Source organism: Gracilinanus agilis, chromosome 3, assembly GCF_016433145.1.
Source record: "Gracilinanus agilis isolate LMUSP501 chromosome 3, AgileGrace, whole genome shotgun sequence".
Taxonomy (NCBI): domain Eukaryota; kingdom Metazoa; phylum Chordata; class Mammalia; order Didelphimorphia; family Didelphidae; genus Gracilinanus; species Gracilinanus agilis.
The window spans coordinates 117,024,909-117,041,310 of record NC_058132.1 but is presented as its reverse complement, the minus strand read 5'-3'; the positions used below and the strand labels follow the sequence as shown (position 1 = coordinate 117,041,310).

Sequence of the window (16,402 nt, the reverse complement as noted above, 5' to 3'; positions counted from 1 at the left end):
AAGCCTGGGTTATTAAGACATATTTTAATCAAATAAATTGTCAAAATATAGTTATATGTTTTGACATCTGTATATAATACAATATTACTGATTATTTAGTTTGAAAGGCTATTTCATATTAATTTGTTATGCTTATTTCTACATGTCAATTTTAAGTTCCTTTTAAAATTATTCTATCATAAGAATTCAAAAAGCTGGATTCTGACTTTGGCTTAATCAACTAGCTAGCTGTGAGTTTTAAAATTAATATCCAATATTCTAAGTATTATATTTAAGGAGATTTGTTAATAAAAAACTAACATAAAAAGCAAGAGTAAAAAGCCACCTTTTTCAGCCCGCACATGGGGAAAAAAGAAGAAAGAGGAAGCACTTATAGCAAACTATATAAAAACCATGACCATAAAATGTGGTGGAGAGATTAAAAAGGAATTCTGAGAAATACTAAGGAATTCTGGGGTACATAGTTCAAAGGTAGAAAATGTCCACTTATACATAGCCATATATATGACTTAAAGCTAGTCACTCAAAACTCTCTGGCCTTTTCTTTAGAAATTAAGAAAATAGCTTCTTTGACAACCTCACAGAGTTGTTGTGCAAATCAAATGAGATAATTTATATAAAACCACAATGCAGACTGAATAAAACAAGTTATTATCATAACAACATTAAAATAAATAGCCAGTGATCCAGCTTCTTGGAAAAACAAGGAATCATCAAACAAGAGATTATGCTTTGCTACTTAGGACAAATGAAGGCAGATTAGAATATAGAATATAGAATAAATTGAGATTAGATAGTAGCCAGCTTTTAAAATACTGTGCTACTTTACATACAAGAGTTCATTTATTTTCTTAAATGGCTCTCAAAAGTATACAGGAAGTATTTCTTTAGCTGACTCATATTTGCTTAGCCTCTTCCAAAGAGCTCATGGTCTGATAGAAATTTTAGACATTATCATTGTATTGGGGGAAAGTGATGAGGGGGATCTCTGATCAAATGAATCCCCCTCTATCCTCCTCATAAAATTACAGTATATAAGGAGCAGGTCACAAGGAAAGGTAGAGGAATACCTCTTTCAGATTTGGAACTGTCCACATGCACATGAAAAGATTAGGGAACTCAGTTGAGGGCTAGCAAAGACAATGTCCAAATGCCATTTTCTCTACTTACTCACTCACTGATGAGGGTGAACTAGAGGGAGTGAGAGTTTCAATGTGGCAGGCTTAAGAACACTAGGAAATGGGCAGCAGAGAATTCAGAGAGTTGGCTTTAAAGAACAATTCTAACAAAGTACAAAAGAAGTAGAGGAGATAAGAGTCAGGTATGGAGAAAGAAGTTGGGTTCTTAAAGTCTGTTCTCTTGCCTTACATTTCTTGGAGAGTATAAGAAAGAGAAGTCTCTTTCCTCCCCGCCCCCCCCCCCCCCCCGCCATTCCTTCCTACTCCTAGCAATGAAATCTCAATAGAATCAAATGACTGTACCACTGTAGAGTAGTAGTATCAGAGCCCACTCCCAGGTGCTGCTGAATCAGATTAAAATGTCACTGGAAAATATTTAACAAAATAAAAATACAGCAAACAAAGAAAACTTGTTCAATATGCATCCCACAAGAGTAGGTTTTAGTGGTTCCATTTCTACATCAGTTTGACACCACTGGGTCAAATAATAACTGAAAAGACAGCAAGCTTGGGGGCCCTCTGCTGCTTGGAGGGCAGACACAGCTGAGGCTCTAAGGGAATAAAATTGAAGGGGTTCCTGCAGATCCTAGCATACGAGGTTCTTGCTTTTTCCAAAAGTGCATCAGCAGCATCTGAGTACAGGATGTCAGCCGAGGCCAAAGCTAATGGTAGTGGGGACTACAGTCAAATAACGAAACAATATCTAACAGTGCAATATTGGCAGATCTAGGAGAGCAGCATCTAATGGAAATGTCAAGACTAAAGTAGGCACGCACAGATATCAGTGGCCTTGAAGTTCTTCCAATCACACAGGCATAAGATGCTCTTCCTTAAATATGCCTTGACCACATATTTTTCCTACATTTTTGTCTATTAACTTGTGAGCTCTATGTGCCCACTATTCTCACTAAGATGTATCTTTGAGAAGAATATGTCCTGGTTTAATGGGAGGATCTCAAGTTGCTACTAGTCTTACAAAAAAGGTTTTTCAGAAAATGCCTTTGTTTTGAGACAGTTGTGTCCTCTGGCTTGCTAAAAAAAAGCACATACATTGGTGGGGGCTCATGAGTTATGGTTTAGTAGTACAGCCCCATACAACTGAATCTGGAATAGTCAACCAGAAATTCCAAGTTGGAAGGTGGAGCCCAGAGAGGTTCTAAATAATTGAAAAATATCTACAAATATTATATGGGGCCAGTAGCAGACCTTACCATACCAATACTGGATTTGCTCTGTCAGATTACTTAGGAATGTAGCCCAAAGCATATAATAAACTCTGTCTAAGGCTAAATGCCAGCATTTGAGCAAAGGCCAAAAAGAATCCTAAGAGAAAGCGTTAAAGAACTTTGAAGATAAAGTTCAAAGGAAGCAAGGGAAAAGGTAAAGAGAAAACTCTGAAGAGTTGATTCTTTTTCCCACCTTGGATGCTCTTCTCCACTGATTTTGAGACTAGATTCTTTTTTTTTTTAAGCCCTTACCTTCTGTCTTAGAATCAATACTGTGTATTGGTTCCAAGGCAGAAGACTGGTAAGGGCTAGCAATGAGGATTAAGTGACTTGCCCAGGGTCACACAGCCAGGAAGTGTCTGAGGCCAGATTTGAACCTAGGATTTCCCGTCTCTAGGCCTGGCTCTCAATCCACTGAGCCACCCAGATGCCCTCCGAGACTAGATTCTTAAGAAGAGTTGGTTTCTCCAATTTTAAACTATCAGTATTTTTATTTTGCCTTCATCAGTGACTATAAAGCATAAAGGGCACTGAGAAGACTGAACTCATTAAAAAAGAAATTTGCAATTTTCCAAAGAAGCCCAATATGCTCTCCTCTTTCAATTCCATTTTGGGCTCAACTCAATGTCCATCCAAAATATATACGTGCAGGTAACCAAGCTCTATAGGCTACCCATCCATCTGTACACCAGATCTTCATTTATTTCTAAGGAGAGGTAAAATGGAAGGAGGAAAATGAAGGACTGTGGCAAAATGAATACTCAGTAATCCTTCCTCTCTTTAAATACTAAAAGTCATCCAGTATAAAGACTATATGAAGGAAAAAAGTTTGAATGGTGCAAAAAATAATTTTTTTTAATTTTAAAATTTTCATTTAGTTAATTAATTTAGAGCATTTTCCCACGTTATAGGATTCATTTTCCATCTCTCCCCTCTTCCCATCCCCCTCTCATAGCCAACGCACAATTCAACAGGGTTTTACAATAAATTTTTTAAAAGAGCACCAATGTTCCAGTAAGCCTAAAATAATATTAGCAGCCATAATGAATTTAAAATAAAAATGTGAGAAATCAAAGCATGACTATTTACTTTGTTTTTTAAAAATACTAATATGCCCCCCCACCCTCCCTTAAAGTCTTGTTCAGTTAACATACCTTAAGTTTAAGTAAGTCAGCATCTGCAAGTTGATGATGGCCTCTGGAATAACTTTGATACAATTGTGATACAGATTTAGTATCTCTAGAGACACAAAATGGCACAATTCCATGGGAACTTCAATCAATCTGTTCTTAGAGAGATCTAAGAGAAAGAGAAAATAAAATTTATATTGGTAAATCTGCAATAATAATTGATACAATCTTTTGCATACTTTCCTAGTAAAAGAAAAACAATTTATTATTATTATTTTTAAACCCTTACCTTTGATCTTAGAATCGATATCAAATATCAGTTCCATGACAAAAGGCAATTGGGATTAGGTGACTTGCTCAGGGTCACACAGCTAGGAAGTCTGAGGCCAGATCTGGACCAACAACCTCCCATCTCCAGAGCTGGATCTCTTTACAATGGGCCACCTCACTATCCCCTAAAACATTCATTTTAAGGTAGAAAGCATCTTCATGTGTGTGACAACCTGCACCATATAGATTGACTTCATTAGGAATGAAATGGTACACATTCTGCACAAAGTTTTTAGCTTACTCTCTGTATAAATAAGTAAAGTGAAAGCAACAATAATAAAGTAGCTGATATTTAGTGTTTTAACAGATATTAACTCATTTGAGCCTCACAACAATCTTGGGAAGTTATAGGCTTATTATTCTCATTTCATACATCAAATAGGATTCCTACTTGACAGTAAAGGAAACAGAAGCCCAGATTAAATGACTTGTTCCTGGTTCCACTGCTATCATCCCATGGAAGATTCAAGCCCAAGTCTTCCTCATTTTATTTACAATGTTCTGGCGACCACCAAATCAAGTTCAGAAGCATTTATTAGGCACCTATGTACCAGGCACTGTACCTGAATAAACAGAGAAAGGCAAAAATAGTACCTGCCCTCTAGGAGCTCACATTCTAAAGGGGAAGACAGAGTGTAGACAATTAGCTATGGACAGGGGTGGCCTGGGGAAAGCCTCTTGCAGAAGGTGGTACTTAAGCTGAATCCAGAAAGAAGCGAGGGGAGTTAAGAGATGGGAAAGCAGGAAGAGATGGGAGGGGAGGAGGAGGACAGCCAGATGAAAAGCACAAGATATGGAGAACCCTGGAAGTAAAAGAGACAAAAGGAGGTTTACAGGGATTGATGTTAAGGTATGAAGAGAGTGAAGCGATAGGGTCTACACAATAGAAAAATCACTCCAGAAGGTGGGTGGGGGATAGACTGCAAGAGGGAACATTTGAAGCAGGAGACCATTTAGACAACGATGACAATAATCCAAGTAAGAAGTGATGAAGGCCTCAACTAGGGGGTTGGTTGTGTGAGTAAAGTTGGATGTGGTGAAGGTCAAACCCCCCCGCCCCGAAATTATTGGCAATAGATAGGATATTTAGGGATTGTTTCTAATACTGTTGAATTCAGAATAAAATTATTTGGAAATATACATTTTTAATGCCTTATCTATTTTTTAAAAAGCACTAAATTTCAAGCCAGAATAGCTATTTAAAACTCCCAAAATTAAATTTGAGGATTGGCCCTACCACTCCAAGTTTGGATGACTTTAGGTAAATGAATTCATCTCTTGGGGCCTCAGTTTCTACTGTTATAAAATGGAGGTCTGAGAGGTAGGAGGGAACATTAATTTTGAAAGCTCCTTCCAGCTCTAAAATTCTTTGATTTATAGAACATAGAACACACTTACATCAAGATTACAAAGATGATCAGTTGTGAAAACACTTAGCTACTCTGATTAAGACAATTCCAAAGAACCTATAATGGAAAATGCTATCCATTTCCAGAAAGAGAACTGATGAACGAGATCTCAATGCAGACTAAGGTATACTTTTTTAAACTATATGTTTCTTGTTTTCTTTTGTTTGTGTTTTATTTTGCAACATGGCTAATGTGGAAATATGTTTAACAAATACGACTAATTAAAAATAAATATAATCCTATGGTTTAATGATATTTGACTTTAGCAGCATGCATGTTTATGAAATAGTTTTTAAGGGTTTCGTTATAAGGGTTATGCTAAAATTTTGCTTTGAACATACTAAATATTTAATACATGTTTATTATAAAGTATGCATTTAAACTGAAAGATGCTACCATTTCAAAAAAAAATCTAAGACAACTATCAACATAAACTATTTTTGGTTTTAAAAATTGTAGTATGATTGTCCCCTCTTTCTTCCATCACCACTATCCTACTTTCATATGCACAGAATTTCAATTAATTTGAAATGAGTAAATAATACCTAAATAAACCTAAGGTAAGGAGAAATATAACAAGCTTCCTTTTATGGAAATTTAGAGTCTAAATGGAAAAAAAATTCCAGAAACCTCTAGAGTTTTTCTTCCTGAAACTCATTACTTAACATGGGACTCTTGATATGCTGCAGCACTGGAAACTTGCCCAGAAAGTATTGACAATGTGTGTGTTGTTTTCTCAAAGAAAATTAAGCAATGGCCTAGGGTTATTACTAGGGTTAAGTCTCAAGCCTAATTTTTCTCAACAAATGTTAGAACTCTTTAGTCAAGATGAATGTAAATGATGCAGAAAAAACATGATTAGGAGGCTTTAGCAACTGGTGAAAGTCAAACCTAAAGATGGTTTTCATTAAATAATGCCCATGTTACCGATGCAGTTTTTTTTCTGTAAATGTCACAATATAAAAGTCTATCTAAAATAATAAATGTTCATGAAAAGAGAACAAGACTTATATTAAGATTTGTAGTGGAAAAAATGTGAAGGGGATGTCAGGAGACCAAAGTTCTATGCCCAACTCTGGGGACATCTCAATGTCCTCATCTACAGAATGATAAGGTTGAGACCAAAAAATGATCCCCAATACTTTTACAACTCTAAGCATTCTATGATTCTATCATTATCAGCTAAAAATAAACAGCATGCTCAAATTTAATTTTGTTACATCATAAACAAAACTTCTATCCTAAATTTACAACTCATTCACACCACAGAATGCCTGTTTACTCCCTTTGTATTGTAAGATAATTGAGATCAGAGATTATTTCCTTATTCATACTTGGACTTCCAGTACCTAATACAGTTCTGAAAAATAGTAGGTGTTTAATAAATTTTAAATAAACTTCATTTTCATTGTTTTCTTTTGTTTGTGTTTTCTTTTGCAACATGGCTAATGTGGAAATATGTTTAAGAAAACAAATAAGACTAATTAAAAATAAATACAATCTTATGGTTTAATGATATTTGACTGTAGCAGTAGGCATGTTTATGAAATAATTTTTAAGGGTTTGCTTTGAACAGTTTAATAAATTTTTTTGATTGTTGTAGTTTTAAGAATTAATTCTCATTAATGAGATATATCTCTTCCCAAACACTGTGAAAACCATGAGTATTTAGCAAAGAGAAAGAATGATAAAATAACCTCCTTTTAAAAAGCTCTAATTTGCTTTATTTCAATTCAGCAAGCGTTAATTAAATACCTACACATTGTGAGATTAAATTACATAAATAGTGATAATATTAAAGAGTTTGTGGAAAATATGGTTAGGTTCTCAGAAAGATCAATGATGAGCTTAAATAAAGTCATAAATATGAATGTAACATAATTCATATTTAGCATATCTCAGAAAAAGAGTTCATTGGAACAATAGTTATAAAATTGAAACAAAGCAGAAATCAGAAAAAGAAATTTTCCTGGTTCAAATGGTTAGATTAACTGGCCTGCTAAATTATAGAACCACATTCATGAAAAAAAGGAATACATTATGAGTAACTACATTGTATGATGAAGCCACTGCTACACTTGGATGTGAAGATGAATAAAACAATTATTATCTTTAAAAAGCTTATGATAATAGAATTATTCCATTTTCCAAAATGATTTAATTGTTAGAGGGTTCTTGCTTATATTAAGACACAATCTGTTTCCTTGAAATCTCTACCCATTTGTCCTAGTTCTACCTTTTTCGTACCACACAAAAAGAGTATAGGAATTCTTCTTCTACAAGATAGATTTTCAAAGAGTAATAAGACAACCATAGCATCCTCCCTATTTTCTCTGGAGCCTACACTTTTGAAGTTGTTCAGTCATATCTGACTCTTTACGCCCCCTTGGACCACAGCTTGCCAATACTGTACATGGGGTTTTCTTGGCAAAGATACTGGAGTGGTTTACCATTTCCTTTTCCAGTGGACTAGGCAAACAGAGGTCAAGTGGCTTGCCCATAGTCACACAGCTAGAAAGTGTCTGAGGCCTTATTTGAACTCAGTTCTTCCTGAGTCCAGGCCCAGCACTCTAACCACTCTGCCACCACAATTTTGAAGTATAGTCTTTCAACTATTCTTCATTTTTCTAAGTAAAGAAAAAATACACATACATTATAACGGGGAGAAAGCAGAAGTCTGTTTTTGCTCAGTTTTCTATAGTTGAAATAAGCCTATTCCACTAATGAAGTACAACTGTTCCCCTAGTAGCAGCTATGCAAAATGCATTTATTCAACAAACATTATTAGTGCCTACTGTGGACAAAATCAGAAATATAAGATGGCCAGAGATTCCGGAGAAGAGGACAAGGCAGAGTTGAATCAGTTCAGAGTCAAAATGGGGAAAAGATGTGAGGGGATGGCTTAGGAGATGACTGAGGAATTGGAATGATCTAGAGATTTATAAACAGCTACCAGGATTTTGATTGGGTGGCAGATGTGGATTGTACATAAAGAGATGTTGCCTATATGAGGGGTCAGCTTTGTACCCTTTAATCCTGTATTTTATCATGAAATAAGAATTTCTAATGACCAATATGTAGTTGATGAAAATAACTAGCAACATTTAGTCCTTTTATGTTACTTGGGCAGCCTATAAACCTAGATATGAAAAGCAGCATAGTGGGAGATAATACCTGGCTGGATCCTTGCCTTTGCCATTTAACAGTTATGTAGTCTCAGGCAAGTTATTTGATTCTCAGTTTCCTCAACTTGTTTAAGAAAAAAAAAAGGTAGATAACAAGTCCTGTTATCTCTACCTCATGGGGTTATGTAGGATTGGAGAGAAGGTATGTCTGTAGCCAGAAAATACTATAGAAATGTAATCCATTGTTACTATTTCAGTTTCATTATTTTTTCTAGTCTTCTGCTTAATGGAAATCATAATCATGAATATCAAGTCAAAACACAAAATATTTTTGTATAAGGTCACATACAGAACTGGAGGCAAAGGACCACATTATTCTAGCTTCCGTCTTTTAATTGAAGCATGTTCTTCATTTGTAATCATTCATGTGAAATGCATAGAGCCAGAAATAAAACAATAAGTTTTTCCTCTGCCAAAATAAGCTCTGCAAATCCCCAAAATAAAGTAATGAGATGAATCAAAATAAGCAGGTCAGGATAGAAAAACAGTCAATGGAATTTTGGTGTCGGGTCAGCAAAATTTGCCACAAAGGCACAATGTTTTTTTTTTTTTTTATAAAAAAGGAAAGTGGTGCTTCACGAGGAACTGAACATAAGCTCCACTTGACATACAACAACATCCTGAGTTATAGGTGAGCAACAACCAGATCAAAGAGCTTGGCTACTCAAGAAGTTTTAGGTCTTATCTACAATATGTTTTCTGGTCAGAGGAAAAAGGGCTGATCCTGACAGATAAAAATAATTCCCATTTCCAGTAAGATCAAATTAAAATAGTTCTGGCTTATATAATGCTATTGTAGGAATTTCATGTTACAATGTTATTAATGACCTTTATGACTCACCATCCTAATGAAGCACACTGCCTTGTGCGCATTCAAAGATGGCCTTGCTGATTCCTTGGAAGTAGTGCGTGTCTTCCAACAATCTCTTCCAAGAGTGAGGATGGGTTATTCTGACCCATCTCGTTATTTGCCTGGTCTCCCTTCAGATCGCCTTCACATCGGCTGAAGGGTACAGCCCACAAACAAAGAATATGATGACAAGAATCGCTCTATAAAAAATGGGCATTTGCCCATTATTTTTCAACTAGTTTAGCAAAATGGACTGACATGTCCGGTGAAGACCAGTGCCATTGTTAGTCAGGCTTTCCCCACTGGGTCCTTTGCTATGCTGAAGGTTATTAGAATTACTCTGGCACACGTATCCAGCTGCATGCACTTCTTTGTCCAGTTGACATCACAAAATCATCCTTAAGAGTTGGAAGGGACTTCTGGGGTTGTAGAGTCCAATTTTCACCCAGTCCGTATATCTTATATAAAATGTGCCCTAATAAGATGTTCCTTTAGCATAACTGTCTTCAATAACAGGGCAACTCATGAGGCAGTCCTATAGGAAAATTTTCCTTCTCTCTCCTTATCCAAAATTTGACTTCCTACAAATTCTCCTCATTATTAATCCTAATTCTGACTTCAGTCCCCAAGCAGAAGGTCTTTTCTTTACATTCTACCCATCTATTATCAGGGATTCAGCTCGAGACTTGCAGGTCTTTTACACAGCCATGCACATCCTCCACGTCTACTCTCATTCTTGTTGAGCTTTGCATACGGACACCTTCTCTCTTCTCTCTCTTCATCAGCACAAGTTAGTTTTTTTTCCCTCTAGAGGGCAAGTCCCCACTTAGCACAGCCCACTCAGGATGAATATATAAAACACCAGTGAGTACAAGGCTGCTCCCATACTTAGAGGAATCTATGACCTCACTGATGTGAATACCCCTCCGCCAGTGTCAGTGTGAGATTCCTGCTTGTGTCTTTGTAGAAATCATCTAGTAAGGATTCATCTAATGTGTTCCTCTGGTTCTCTTAATGTTGCTGGAGTCCACCACTTGTCCAGCCTCTCTGTTATTTCTCCCACATCTCCCTCCACCAGTTCCCCTTCTTCTCTAGATATATATGCCTCCATGGAGTCTTTTTATGTTTCTTCCCATGACATTGTTATAATATGCTGCAGCCTGGGCACACTCCCCAGATAGTTTTACACTGCCCTTTGGCTCACCATTTCCCAAGTATGGCATGGCAAACTCAGAGTGTTACAAGTACACTTCAGAATAAAAAAGCCTGCCTCATTCTAGTTAATGGAACTAGCCAGTTACAGAATGTCCATCAGTGACTAGCATTTATTAAAGATTATATACATACAAAATTTCCAGGGATGGGGACAGTGACAACAGGATGACATTCATGCCAAGCTGTACCAAGACCATAAGGCGCAATATATGGGTGAGGAAAAAGGTGTAACAAGGGATAGCCTTTAAAATGACTCTCTAGAAATGTATTTTTCAATGCCAAATGCCAGAAAATCTGATGCTGAGCTGCATGTATTATTGCAAAGTCTCAATACTTACAGTGAAAAGTAATATACACAGGAGGTTGTAATTTTCAAACATTGCTTGGGGAACACAAATTCTTTATGCTAGATCTGGTTTTAATAGATTAAAAGTAGTTAATGTGTCACTAATAAATTCTAAGGTCACATCATTAATAGTTTCACAGATTAGCATTAGTCAACCAAAAAGTATTTATAAAGGACCCTCATCAAGGACCATGCTTAATGTTATGGCATATCAAGTAGGAAGGACGCCCATCAGGGCTACCCAGAGTCCCTACAATGAGGTACTAATAGCCTCTAACACACTGGATTAAAATTCCTCTGAAAACTTTAATGCTCACCACACATGTGGCCTTGAGCAAGTTGGTTAACTTTTTTCAACTTCATTTTCTTTGGCTCCAAAATCAGGATAGTTGGATTAGATGGCCTCTGAGCTCCCTTTCCGTTCTAGGACTATAAGAGAAGAAATAAGATATAGAAGATATGGCCCCAGACTTGGAGTAAGGAGGATCTGAGTTCAAATCCCACCACAGACACATTAGCTGTGTGACCCTGGGCAAGTCATTATAAGAGATTTAGCTTAAAAAATGTTTTTTAACTTCTACCATTTAAGTTTTTGGGTTAAGTTTTTGTCTGCAAAGTTAGGAAGGGGCCGTGTTTATAGTGTTTTTAATATCAAGCAGAGGTTTATATTTGATCATGAAAGTAGTATAGTAATAGGGAGCCACTGGAGTTTTAGAGGTTGCGACAGCTGAGATTTCACTTATTTCTGAGAATATAGTACATTTGCTATTTGTTAGCAATTTGATACCTAAATTACTTTATTATTATTTATTATTTATTAATAACTAATAGCTTAGCAGTAATAATCATCATATATAAAATGTATTGTTTATCTGCCATCATCATAGTTATTGTGGGTGATAGACTTTTCCATCACTGAAACAATTTAAAGTGGCACAGCCATGTATATCACCATTTTCATGGAAATGTTTCTTAAATGTAATAATAGCTAACATTTCTAAACCTTTACAGTTCACCAAGCACTTTGCTTTTAATAGCTTTGTGAGGTAGGTTTGTATTTCAATGCTTCAATGGATGTGGGTAATAATAATGATGACTGACAATTCATAAGGGCTTTAAATTTTGGTTGCTTCCTGCAGTTTAGGGATGTGGCCTCTGAGACACAGCAAAGTAAGTTCCTGAGGGATACTGCAGGGCTCCTTGGGCTTCTACAAGGGACAGGGCTCCAGAGAAAATGAGCAGGAAAAGACGTTGGATAGGAAAGAACACAGTGGATTCTAGAAGATGATAACGATAAAATATACACTATATATTTTGAGAAAGAGAGATTTAGAGTGGTTAAATGAATTGGCCTTAGTCATGTAATACAGCTACAAATATGGCAGGCAGAATTGGAACCCAACTCTTTCTGACTCTGAGGTCAGTATTTCTCCTATGCCTCTATTAAAAAGCAGAGGAGTAGGCAAAAGTAGAGGAGATTCGTACATTATCTCTAGGTAGTCTGATTAGAGAGTAGAGAAAAAATATTGCAGGTTTTGCTAGGTATCATAAGGTTTCAAGCTAGAGGGATGGGATGGTAAGAATGGAAGCCTTTCTGAAACTTGTATTTGGAAGCCCATCTAGCTTGGACACGTTTGCAAAATTCTGTCATTTTCAAGCAGTAATTAATTGTGTGAGTTCAAGGGGCCAATGTTTCATTTCTGAGGTTATTCCCCTCCCCAGCAGAGATCAGAGGCTCACTAGCATTTACAAGAATGTCATCAGGAGTGTATGAAAAGAAATCATTAGCTGACCACTGACCTTTTAGAGATGTGACACCTCACACTACCAAGGCTAGTCCTCAGGCATTCAACTCACTGAAGGGCAGACACTAAAAACTTTTCAAATTTGATATCTTATCTTTGCTCATCACTAACCTTTAAAAATCCAGAATGACTTTCATGTCATGGCGAGTCACGGAAAAAGGACATTAGTAGAGTAAAAACATCATGAATTGTAAAAAAATACATTGTTATAGTGAATTATAAATACATTCTTTGCTGTTTAAATAATGTTTAGCAGCCATTTGCTAAATCTTAACAAGGTTCTATCATATTAATGGCTAATATCCTTTTTGTTTTTCAAATCTATGATCTTAGTACTAGATGATCTTTAAGGGTCCTTCCAGTTCAGCTTTTTGATAAGCAGGAAAGGGTCAGAGGTTGAAAGGAGAGGAGTACATATACTGCTCCTGGATTACTCTTCTCATTTAAAACAAAAATACAACGAAAAACTCCAAGCTAAATCTTAACAAGGTTCTATCAGAGAGATCCATGGGTTTCTGTCCATGAAGGAATGGAGGTACAGATGATATGACAAAAATTAAAAGCACTTACTGAACACTATTTGCCAGGCACAGTGTTAAGCCCTGGAGACACAAAGACAAAAGTGAAACATTCCTTGCCTTCAAGGATCTTACAATCCAATGGGAGAGACAACATATACAAGTGAATACATACAGAAAATAAACAAAACAAATATGAGGTGGTTTGTAGGAGGTGAGAGAAAGGAGGTGCACCAGAAACTGGGGAACCAGGAAAGCCTGAAGGGTGTAGAATTTGAAGTCCTAAAAATAAGCATTTAAGTAGATAGTCAAGCCTTTTGGGGAAACATTACAATTCCAGAAAAGATAGTCCCTTAACAATACTGACCTTCTAGTTACTCATATGAAACTATTGGAAATGGCATTTAATTTAAGGTTAAGAGATCTGGGCTCAAATACTAGAATAGACAGTGTGATTTAGGGCAAGATGCTCCATTTCTCTGGGCTTTGGTTTCCTTAATTACAAACAAGGAGGCTGATAATACAGTGGGTAAAGCTCAAGTGAGAAGACTGAAGTCCAATCTCTTCTGAAGACTCCGATGCTTCCTAGTTGGGTCACCTTGAAAAAACTGTTTTAATTCCCTGAAATTCTTTTTGTCATCTATAAACTAAGGGACTTGGACTAGATGGTCTTTGATGTTTCTTCCAGTTCTAGAACTATTTGGGGGTTGGGGGAATGTGTATATACTGTGATCAGTATAGATGAAATAAAGCCCAGGACTTAAGGGCGATGAAGATCTGGTTTCAAATCCCACCTTGGACACTGAGTAGGCATGTGACTCAAGGCAAGTCACTTAACCTCTACTTTAATTTCCTGGTCTACAGAATGTTGGGGTAGGACTTAATGGCTAATATCCTTTTTGTTTTTCAAATCTATGATCTTAGTACTAGATGATCTTTAAGGGTCCTTCCAATTCAGCTTTTTGATAAGCAGGAAAGGGTCAGAGGTTGAAAGGAGAGGAGTACATATACTGCTCCTGGATTACTCTTCTCATTTAAAACAAAAACAGAACGAAAAACTCCAAGCTTACCATCAAGAATGAAACAGAATTGTTTGGAGTTTGTGTTTATATAAATATGAAAATGTAAACATTACAGAGATGTTATCCACTAAGAAGAAAGTATTATAATAAAAATGTTAAATCATAAACTTTCTCAGGCTTTTCATGTTTGTTTTTAATACTATAAAATTTCAATTATTCAATTAAACAGAACTCCAATTAACTGGATTGTGCTTTTCTGAAAATTCCAATAAGAAATCAATATCACAATAATTCACATTATAGGCACATCTTATGGTTTGCAAAATGGCTTCCTTAAGCTTTTCTGGCAAAAATCCCATTAGACAGTACAAGTACTGTGATTCTCATTTTACAGATAAACTGGAGCCTGAAGAGAATAACTGACCTATAGTCCCAGTCAGTAGAAATTTTGCCATAGAATTTCACTTGACTGATAGGACCTGAAGTTCCCTATTTCTTGAAAACTGAAAGTAGTTTCCCCTAAAACAAAACTGTTCCTGAGCCTTGACTGGCCATTTTCTTTCTTTATAACGCTTCTTCCTCACAACAAAGGGCACAAAAAGTCCTACTCATATGAAGTTCTCTCTATCTTGGTGAATTTCTAAACAATACACAAGTTGCCTTACCAAGAAGAAACAAGTTTCTGTATGGAAATGAGGGGAGATCAAAGGGGGCCAAGGCCTAAAAAGCTAAGAGTCACTGTATCCTTGTTGCATATCTTTGCTGTGTCAGGATAATTTGGATGATTTGCCTCATGCTATCCCAACAGTGAGCCTAAACTAACAGACCCAATCAGACTGGGTTCAAATCCCTCTAAAAAAGTCTAACATTCACCTCAAGGTTGGTCTTGGGAATGTTGGCTAACTTTCCTGAACTTCATTTCCTCAAGCTGTAAAACTAGGGAAAAGTTGGACTAGACAGCATCTGAGGTCCCTTCCAGTTCCCTAAGACTATTAGAGAGGCAATGTAATAATAATAAATGTGTAAATAATAAATAATTGCACTAGTCTTGCAATGAGGAAGACCTGGGTTCAAATGTCACCAGAGACTAGCTGTGTGATTCTGGCCAAATCACAAGAGATTTAGATTTTTTTTTAAAAGAGAGGGGGCAGCTGGGTAGCTCAGTGGAGTGAGAGTCAGGCCTAGAGACAGGAGGTCCTAGGTTCAAACCCAGCCTCAGCCACTTCCCAGCTGTGTGACCCTGGGCAAGTCACTTGACCCCCATTGCCCACCCTTACCAATCTTCCACCTATGAGACAATACACTGAAGTACAAGGGTTTAAAAAAAAAGAGAGAAATCTTCCAGAAGAATCTATAATCAATACACATTAGACCCAATACCCTTTTTATCACTATAGCTGATCTTCAGAATATCTACAAGGATCTCCCTCCAGGATATAACCAATGATCAAAGACTAGATCAGGTTCAATATTCCTCACTTCCTAAGACCACAAAATGTGCTTTTATGTATTGGAAAACCTTTCATCAAGAAGTACTAAAAGAAACAACAAAGTTCCACTAATCCCTAAGAAATATTACATTTCAATTATTCAAGGTTTTGCCACAGTAGGATTCCCAGCCATTGTCAGACAGTCAACAGATGAAAGATAATGGTGATAATTTTAAAACGAAAATATATTGATACTTTTCCAACTCAAAATCTGCCACCTAAAAATTAATTTTTAAAAGCATTTGCTTAATCTTAATCACGACAACATTTCAGAAGGTACTTGCAAAAACTGCCCGTGTCACAGACTGTAGACAGATACATCAAGGAAGCCAAATGAGGAAGCATGACCACAGAATTTTAAACACAACAAACACATGCACAAAACCTCAAAGAAGCATTACTGATGATGTCTTATGTAGATAGGAGTCAGAGAAGTAAGGAGGACAGTAAATGAGCACAGTGATTCACAATATTTCTATGTTTACAGGTATAAAAAGGTCTGAAATAAAGTCACAAGAAAATCCATAAACAAAATTCCTTTTGAATAATTAAATTACTGCATCTTCTCACAAGATGTTTTGAATGTATTTAACTTAAAAGGCTATTAAAGCTGGTGATAATCATTAGTTCACTAAATTAGCATTGTCAGTGTTCTACTGGGAAAACTAGAAAGCTTATCAATGTTATCTTGTTTTCTT

The 16,402-nt window shown here is 36.3% G+C and overlaps 1 protein-coding gene across 3 annotated transcripts in view; it reads right to left on the bottom strand.

Annotated features, from left to right (window-relative positions):
* LRCH1 (leucine rich repeats and calponin homology domain containing 1) overlaps positions 1-16,402 on the bottom strand; it is a 226,324-nt gene that overhangs the window by 110,622 nt on the left and 99,300 nt on the right. For all 3 annotated transcript variants that reach the window (XM_044668223.1, XM_044668222.1, XM_044668221.1), the window contains exon 2: positions 3,559-3,703. In XM_044668223.1, coding sequence (XP_044524158.1) covers positions 3,559-3,703 — 145 coding nt within the window. The remainder of the gene's footprint in view (positions 1-3,558; positions 3,704-16,402) is intronic.